Source organism: Taudactylus pleione, unplaced genomic scaffold (genome assembly GCF_031769625.1).
Source record: "Taudactylus pleione unplaced genomic scaffold, aTauple2 ptg000253l, whole genome shotgun sequence".
Classification (NCBI taxonomy): domain Eukaryota; kingdom Metazoa; phylum Chordata; class Amphibia; order Anura; family Myobatrachidae; genus Taudactylus; species Taudactylus pleione.
The window spans coordinates 4,960,207-4,969,951 of NW_028284655.1; the positions used below are offsets into that span (position 1 = coordinate 4,960,207).

General features: G+C 42.9%; 1 protein-coding gene across 2 annotated transcripts; it reads right to left on the reverse strand.

Annotated features, from left to right (window-relative positions):
- Window positions 1–5,643: 5,643 nt before the first annotated feature.
- Window positions 5,644–9,376, reverse strand: LOC148515129 (nodal homolog 2-A-like). 2 transcript variants are annotated; one of them, XM_088480456.1, is made up of 4 exons: window positions 9,244–9,376; window positions 7,943–8,272; window positions 7,515–7,888; window positions 5,644–5,826 (listed from the first exon to the last, which is right to left on the reverse strand). In XM_088480456.1, the coding sequence occupies exons 1-4, from the start codon at window positions 9,350–9,352 to the stop codon at window positions 5,674–5,676; spliced, it is 966 nt and encodes a 321-aa protein (XP_088336582.1). In that variant the 5' UTR covers window positions 9,353–9,376; the 3' UTR covers window positions 5,644–5,673. The 2 variants fall into 2 exon arrangements, with proteins under 2 accessions (XP_088336582.1, XP_088336581.1); XM_088480455.1 differs by having other exon boundaries at window positions 7,515–8,272; window positions 9,244–9,373.
- Between the last annotated feature and the right edge of the window lie 369 nt (window positions 9,377–9,745).

The window sequence follows — 9,745 nt, forward strand, 5'->3', positions numbered from 1 at the left end:
GCGGGTACGTGCATCGTAATCGTGAGTATACACTCACTATTTGGACATATTTTACACAGTTTGTCGTTCCGATGTGTCAATCTTGCACATAATGTAAAATATCGTCTAGTGAGTGGGCACCTTTAGTGTTTGCCAGGTTTAAGTCACCAGCTGATTATTCTAAGTGACAAATTACAGAAATTAGTAAATATGAGGCCCAGGCAAGGTGCATAGAAATGTGACGTCTCTCTTGTTGGAAACTAGAAATGTTTCCTGGTTAGATTAACTTTCTGTATTACTTAAAATAATGTGTTTGCTTTTGGTTTAGTGACTTGTCCAGACAGAACCCGATGGAGCCCGGTGTGATCTCCTCCTGCTCTTCCATGGTGTAGCCAGTCTCTTGTCACATTGAGGCTTCACAATGCACCTCTGTTTTCTTTTGTAAACTCATTGTTGTCTAAAATAATGTAAGTTTCAAGACAATATCCAATTAATGTTCAATAGGGGCGAATCTACAGAAAACACAATATATAGAGACAAAGCCTGCTTCCAAACCCACTCATCAGGCTGATATTCTGCTTTTTGCACATTATTTGTACGCTAATCTCCCTGACCCTGCAGGTAACATGCCACTGAGACACCACTGAAACTCATCAGTCAGTTGTGAAAACACTGGAGAGGTTTGTTGAGGTCCCTGGAGGCGGTTTGTACAGAGAACTGTCCTACAATACACATTGGTATAATGAGCATTTACTATAACCCAGTACACTGGGGACAGTTATTCATATAAACTATGATCTGTAAGTGATATCACCAGTGTTATCAGCATGGAATAGTTTTCTAGAAAGCATTATGGGGAAATTACACGTATAATTTGTACTGGTCTTACGTTACTTTGGGTTCTTACGCCATATACAAAAATTAGGTTCTTCAGGTGGAATCATTGATAATCATTAATTTCTAAAGTGCTACGGTCAGTATAAAAAGTCATAGAGACATAAACCATAGAAAGAGAACATGGTCATATGAGATTGACAGCAGTATTTATTTAACTTCAGCATTTACATAAATATACAACCTACTTACAGATGGATTATATATATTATTAAGTTCATATTTTCATTATAAGACCTAAAAAAAATCTCAGAAGCATATCTGTAGTTTTTTCTCCCATGTCCTTTTTAATGTGACTCCTACTGTAGATTCCTTTCCCAGTAATACAAAAATGCAGGCTCATTGTTGTGTTGCATGCCTGGATTATGCAATCTGTGACCATTGTGATGGACCACAGGGGCTGGTGGCCACTCTAGTGAGTTTTAATAGTCAGCTTTTCAGTTCAGTCATATCTCACAACCATCTAGATGTTGTCGGGATAGTCCAGCTCTAGGGCCACTGATTCACCATCCCACCCATAGGCCTTAGTGTCCCGTGAGAGGCACTGGTTAGGGGAGAGGTGAATGGATGCAGCACACATTGGTATCCAAACAATGGAGAGAGAGACCGGGGGTAGCCCAGCACCTTGGGAAGTGCAAGGGCATGCTCCCAGCATGATACAGAATGGTGGAGTGATGCATGGGTCCAGGCCAACTTCCATGATGTCCCGAGTGCCCCTACCCAAACGTTGGTGGTTATGAGAACTGATGTAGGCCTCAGAAATATGTCATAGTGGCAGACCACACTTGACGTATTGTCAATAGTTCACGTCAGAAATGAGGGGTAACAGCCCAATGATGTTTATGCCCTAGAATTTGATGAGGGGCCGCACGCAAAACTGATGGCTGTGAGTTCAGAGATTGCGGTCAGGGCCTAAGCTGGAGGTCTGGTCATCAGCAATAGTCAGGGTCAAAGCCGAGGATTCAGTACACTGGAGTGATTGGTCATCACAGGATCATTAATCCCTAGGACTAGTACGTACTGTATGAGCAAGGAAGAAGACTGGATTCATGGTTATAAGTTAGCAAAGTCTGGTACACAATACAGTAAGACAGGCATAATAAATGCTAGCCTGGAGCCTCTACTCACAAAAAGTGCCACAAGTGAAAAGCGTTGAAGCATCGGCGAATTGAAAGTATACCACAAGTATGGCTCAGTGGTAGTGAATCTAATCCGGCTCCAGCAATGTGGTGTGGCACCTTTTTGTTGAGTAGAAGCTAGCCAGAGGTCCACTTAGACACAGCATCGGCAGCACAGACCCATGCAACCACGGAGGTTATTATCACTACTCTCTGGGTCCTGACAACGCCATCAGGTGGTTGCTCCTGCCGGCACAGGCTGCCTGGTAGCTGGATAACTGTCCAAGTTGGCATCCACATGAGAGCCTGTACATTAAGGCGCATATCCACTACACAACTAATGAACGATAACGACATTGTTATCGTTCAATCGTTCATTATTATTACTATTATACTTTATTTATATGGCGCCACAAAGGTTCTGCAGTGCCTTACACAGTACATAAATGAGCACACAAGAAAAAACAGTAATAGTAGTACAAAACAATGCAGGACAAGGACATGGTTTACAAACATTGTTGCATACCACAAGGAGCAGGGCATTAGCAACCAAGTGTTAGGTGCCAATTGGGGAGTTAGCAGTACATGATAGTGTAAGTATGGGAGGCAAAGCACATGAGGGACGAGGGCAGACAGAAAGGGGTGACACAGATGGGTAGATAGTGAGGAAGGAGCATGGAGCAGTTGGTTAGGATATATGCTGCGGAATGTGTAGAAGATGACCTTGTGTTATGTCAAAATTAAGTCCTTCGTTCATCTATCTCTATGACAAAAATAGAGTTTATTTATGTGTTGTTTGCATGAGAGATGTACAAAATAAAGTAGTTGCCTTATAATTTTTGTCTGTTATATTTTAGTATCTAAATACATCCAGCTAAAAATGTGGCTATATGGGACTGTCCTGCCATCCTAATAGTGAGTACTAAAGTCCTGGCTGTATATTGTGTAGTGGATATTGAGCCCACACTTATCGTTCAGTGTGGGCACCCATTACTGTCCATATCGTCAAGTTGGACAGTTGGTTCAGGCGATGACAGATGCCGACAACGACCAGTCGTTATCGTTCAATCATTCATTTATATTGTGTAGTGGAGATATGCCTTAAGGCTTGCAGGAAGCTACAAGCACTAGCCATACTCCTTTGCTATACAATCACGGTACCTAAGGTATTTGTACATTCATCACCTAAGGACAGACAGTTCTACTTTTCAAACTTCTCCGGATGGTGAGTCCCCTTCTGTTCATTATTTTTTTTTTTCATATATGGTTAATCTGGACATTAATATTTTAACATCCTATACCAAAAGTACAACTTCTAAAACATACTTAGGTAGTATACTATTTATTCAATATTATTACAATTATCAAATCTCTGTGCCTCGTTAATCATATGGAAACAGCAGTTTCCGCTTTGATTATCACTACATTTGTTTATAAAGCCCGAAACACAGGCATAGGCGTGCACAGACGTTGGCACAGGGGGTGCTGCAGCGGGACCTCCCCCTCCGCCAGGTCATGGGCTACCCCATCCACCCCTCCCTATGGGTGCCCAGGTGAGTAGTTTATGTTCCGGCTATTGTTCACGCCTAAGAACTCAGGACATATCACAAACTCTACTATGGAAACATATTACACAGGGGGATATGTATCAGGCCTTGGAGAGAGATAAAGTGGAGCAGTTGCCCAAAGCAACCAATCGGCTTCTAACCGTCATTTATCTAGCTCAGTCTGAAATGACAGAAGCTGATTGGCTGCTCTGGGCAACTTCTCCAAGGCTTGATACATCTCCTTTGCTGTGCGAAGAGATCTCCATTTATTTCTATTCCTCTGGCTCTCACAGTGCACACACGTGACCTAAGGTCAGACACAGGTAGTGTATACTTTCCTGGCTGCCATTTGTGGCAAAAGAGTAGCTTTTAAGATTTGCCGGGACAGATGCTTATCAGAGTAGCTATCCTGGTAGGGAGGTGTTGATAAATAGCACCAGAGTGCTTTCCTAATTTACTACAAATACTGGCAATAAGGGACGTTGGTTTTTAAGGTATTTCTGACAATTTTAATAGGCCCTTTAGGCTTGATTGTAAGCCCCTAACCAGCTTTTAACTGTATTTCTCTGGAACAGACTTGCCTTAAAAATAAATAATTTCTTTGTCTCTAGTCTTAAAGCAAAATGTAATGAAGAATTCATAAGAATCAGCCATGTTCTGTGATTTTTTTTGCCCTGGGATTTAATTTAGTAGGTTTTGTTTTTTAAAGGCAAAGAAGTTTTGGGTTAAAAATATCAATTTATCAGTAATTTGTTAGCTGGAGGTTAAACTATTAGGTGGTAGCTCATTGGGTATCACCAGTAGCGGCTCCAGGCACGGGCAAGCCGGTCCGTCGCCCGGAGCGCCATTGTATCCGCCGGGCGCAGGAAACGCCCACGCTCCCTCCCTGCGGTAGAGACAATATGTAAGCTCAGGGGGAGGGAGCGGAGGAGGGAAAGGGCAGCAACACAGAACAGCGCCGGGCGCAGCAAAGCCTACGCCGGCCCTGGGTATCACCATCAGATGTGAAGAAAAGTTCCCACATTACATCGAGGATAAGTGCAGACACCTACCAGTAAAAATGGGACTATTACAGTATGTAATGATAGGGATCTTCCACATTGCCATTGTTTATGTTTAAATACTAGTGTATTTTACATTCTTGGAGTGTAAGCAAGTATGACTATTAGTTTTGTATGCAACTTAGTTTCCAAGCCTTAGTATGGTATTACTGACTAATTTTATAAATGACTGTAGGTAGGATTTTCCCTGACACAATAAACGATATCAAAACTTGTCCAGAACTGACAGACGATGTATTTACAGTATTGTCTATATAATTGTAGTGCGGAAGCTGTCAGCCTATCCCACAGTGGAAAATGTAGGAGTGTGACTTGTTCCCTCCTGCTTTGCATAGAATGGGAGTCTGCAGTGGGGGGAGGGGGCTAAGAGGCATCCCAGTCTTTAGGAGTGCGAAGTACGCCCCATTTGTGATGCAATCATGCCGCCATCGTGACATGTCCTCATCTTTATTATATGACAGCTATGCAGAATTAATGTTTAAAATGTGGTGTGTATGTATAAGCACCAGATCGGAGCCCCGTGTTATGATAGAGTTGATGTTTTTATGTCATACAAACTAATTGGACAGAAAAAGCTCTGCAGTACATCAGGTCTATAACACTAGTATTAGAGAAGACTCTTGTAATAATAATGTCATTGCCAAGTTATTGTATAGACATTGTCTGATTCTATTAGATACATTACTGCTAAATAGCTCTTCCCTCCTCATGGTTGTAACCAGCTGGAATATAGAAACTGTAAAACAGAAAAGCAATATGGCCTAACCTCATGGCAACATAACAGCACTACATGAATGACAGCTGTCTGTGCTTGTCCTTCCCATCCCAATATATCCAGCACAATAGCCATAAACTATTGGTTCATATTTTCATCCACACATTAAAACTTACACTCTCACTGTATTCAGCTGAGCTTCAGAAGAACCTGTAACCTCTCACAGATTCATGTATTGAGACCAAAAGGACATTACAGTCTATATTTATTGCAAAATATAAATATAAAGTTCCATATAAATAATTACATTTACACATTCATACCACAAACATCTACATACAGGAGCAATACACAACTTCTCAATTACATCCACAGGTCTCCACCACCATGTCCTCATGGTGCTTCAACGTGACATCGTCCTCCTCATATAGCAGCATTGAGAGCGCGCTCATCTTCACCGGTACACAGGAGGAGCACTCCACCTTATCCGCATCATACATCTTTACCAGGCTCTGAGAGAGCAAGAAATAAGATTATACATCAGGATTACATAACGTGCAATCAGTCTTCCCAGTACGGAGAATAGGGACATGATTCAGACCCGCTCGCTGGCAAAAAGGGGCTGGAAATTTAAATGAAGTGCTCACAGTGTGTCGCGTAAGGACGCCCACTATGTTTTAGCGAGCTACGGCAAAGTGCGTTCACAAGTGTATAAAGACGCCCCATTGCCACTCGCAACACACGTCATCTCTGAGAAATGTAGGATTAATCTGGACCATCGAGAGTCATCGGAGCTGCTCGCAGCCCTTTAGGTTGCCTTAACCCGCCGCAAGCACAGCGATCAGTGCGGCCTGAAATACATGCAGGTGACGTGACCAATGACGCTACTTTGTGAATTATGCACGCCCTTTAAACAGTATTTTGGCGGCCTGACACGCCTGCGTTCGCAACACCACTCCCCCCGTTTACAAGCACCTGCCCCAGTTACCACCCACAAACAGCACTGTCACTCAAAGCAGCGACCTGATAGTGGCTTACAAGCAACCAAAAACAGATTGCAAAGACTGGCTTGCGCACACGCATTGCAAATTATACGCTTGCGCAGCCGGGGTAAAACGCTCAGAGCAAGCGATCGCGCCTTAATGAGCGGGTCTGAATCAGGTCCTAGATTTCTGTTTTTGTAATGCTAAGGGGTCTATTCATGTAGAACATGAAGTAGCTACTAAAAGATATCACTATATATCGCATCACATTGATGCAATATATAGTGATGTTTAGTAGCCATTCATGTACATTTACCTGTCAGGCGTCGTCATGCGCTGTCCGGCCCCTCCGCGATCCCTGGGCGCAGTGAGAATACAGACATATCGGGAGCTCGCTATGCCTTTTTCTCACTGCGCATGCCAGGTCAGACCTGCTGCAATGGATGCTGGGAAAAGGGGGTGGAGCCGGTGCTGGACAGACAGCAGGAAAGTATGCTAATTCCCTGCTCTGTCCGGCTTGCAGTACAGATAACGCTGTCCTCAGATGGCGAATCTGTACTGCAGGAGAGGAACAGAAAGCAGAGCTTCCCGCTGGAGAAGTAATACACTTCTCTACAGTAAACTAGCTTCATGAATAGCACGTAGCAGAGAAGAGCCATGATTTCAGCTAAACAGGGCTCTTCTCTGCTTCAAGAATAGACCCCTAAGATGCCTAGTATTGTCCTGGTGGAAACATATAATGTATTTATTAATACTGATTGGTCTGGCTTACTTGCCTAGTAGACTAGTAAATCGTGGTTAGTACCTCAGCACTGGGCTTATGAATTTAATTCCCGACCTGGTTATCATATGTGTGGAGTTTATATGTTCTCACCTTGTTTACATGAGTTTGATCTGCTCCGGTTTCCACCCACACTCTAAGAACATACTGGTAGGATAATTTGCTGCTGACTATTGTCTCTGTACAGCAACAGGTACAGTAGCAGTATGTAAATAAATAGGACAGATCCACGATGCCAGAGAGCAATATATAAGAAATACAGCAAGTGATACATTATATATACTGTGTGTGTGTGTGTGTATATATATATATATATATATATATATATATTTTATTATTATTATTTTTTTTCCCGGATGTTATCTTAATTATACATAAAAATAAATACTAATACATGTCTTTTCTAAAGAGAAATTTATGGCTGCTTGATAATTACCTTTATAAAAGCATGGTTTGTTGGCTTGAAGGTCTCATTCAGTGGAATTGGACACACTCCCTCGCATCTGTAGGCGTTATACCTACGTGGGTACACAATGCGGTTCCCCCATTCAATCTTGTCAAATTCCACCCACATGTCTACCCTCCTGCAAAGGGGTGCGCCAGCTTCCACGGCTCTCAATGGGATGCTGTTGAGAATGATGCTGTGTTTTGGGTTGAGATTCCTCCTATGTCTCCGTAGACCAGACCCCTTGGTTGCCTTCTCTGATATAATATACTTCGAGGACTGTACAGTCTTAATGAGGCTAGAGGAGCCAAAGTGGCTGGAAGAGGGCTTGTCGCTGCCAAACACAACCAGCATCACTCTCTCTGCTGGGAAATATGTACTAGAGAGAAGATCTGTGTTGTACTGTGGGAGTTGATGACCAGCAAAGCTGGAGAGTCTGGACTTGTCTTCTGTAGCAATGTATTCTCCATGTGAGGCTGGCTCCCCCTTGTGGATAGAATTGTGTAGAAATCTCGTCAAGTTAAAGATCTTCCAGGAGTCGCCCTTTGTGGCAGAAGGGTTAGTCCTGAAAGATCCCATGAGAAGCTTGTCCTGGCCTGTCTTGGAATGGTAGATCTCCACTGTGACGTTACGTCGCTTTCCAAAGGAAGGGAGATGAACTTTGAGCTCCACCAATTTTAATTCGGTGCTGCTGGAGATAGAGGACATATCAAAAGAGAACATCCAACGGCCTCCTACTTCTGTACAACCTGGAGGAAACACAGAAATAATATTAGCATCCAGACATGCAATACTGCACAGTGATCTAAGAATATTATCTAGTCTCAATGTAAGCCAGCGGCCAGGTCCTGTGCAACTCCGCTAGCATTGGGCGTCTTTTTTCGGCAAAAATGTGTATGTTACAATGCACTGCAACTAGGACGCACTAGGAGACTGCACTGATTGATTTGACACTGGTATATCTGTGTGCGATCGAGTCTATAAATGGCACTTGGCGGAGAAAAAAGTTGTAGCCGCTGTATCGTAGCACTCTGCGCGCCAATTCAGAAATACTAGTGTCACATATCAAATTAATCAGCACAGTCTGCTGGTGCGTCCTAGTCACATTTTCCGCCTCCCCAACCCCCCCTCCAAAAAAAATGCAAAAAAGACACCTAGCACTAGAAGAGTCTCACGGGACCAGGCATGCCGAGAGGGGCTTTCTGGTGCAACTGCAGCAAAGACGAGGGAGGACAGATCTGTATATAAATATATATATTGTGTGTGTATGTGTATATATGTGTGTGTGTGTGTGTGTGTGTGTGTGTGTATGTGTGTATATATATATATATAAGTTCTGCTTGTTTTTATTTTTTGTATTATTTTAATTAAACCCTTATATACGTGATCAATATAAGATTTGAATTAAGGCCCCCATACATCAGCAATTGATTGCAGCAATCGTGCAATTTGCAATCGATTGTGTATGAAAATCTTTCCCTTTTTCAATTGATTGTGTCAATTCTGCAATCAATTGAAAAAGGGAAAGATTTTTATACACAATCGATTGCAAATTGCACGATTGCTGCAATCAATTGCTGATGTATAGGGGCCTTTAGCTGAGGAGCTGTAGCAATTTTAAAAGAAGAACCAATATGTTACATGATCATATAACGCAACAAACCAGCTGCCAACCTGACAGTACAAAGTAATATGGATGAAGTGAGGAAAAAGTACTTACTCTTTCCAGTGAGACTCAGGACAGTGTCTGATTCCTGGAGGACCGGCTGTTCTAGACCAGAGAGATCTGTCACGTTCCCCGTCAGGAGGGACTGGTACAGCTGCATCATATAGAGCGGGTACTTCAGTCTCTGTGAGTGTGTGTTGCTATAAAATAGTTCCTGCAATTCTGTATGTGCCTGGAGCGGAATGGCCAGGACTACGGACATATGTAGAAGGCAGATGAAGCTGCCCAGCAGAGCCATGTCTGCCTGCTGCTTAGGTCTAGGATCTCACCTAAATGACCAAGGACTGACTATATATAGTACAGAGGCCTCTTCACACCTGAGTCACTTCACACCTGCAGCTGATTCATATGAATGAGCTCAATATCATGAGCCACAAGTCAGTTACATGCCAGCGTCTGGCTAATCGCTCCCTACTGTTATGCTAATGCAGAGTGTCTGAAATCACTCTCATCATAGTTCCACTCACAGATGCTCAGGAACGTTCTATAATCACAT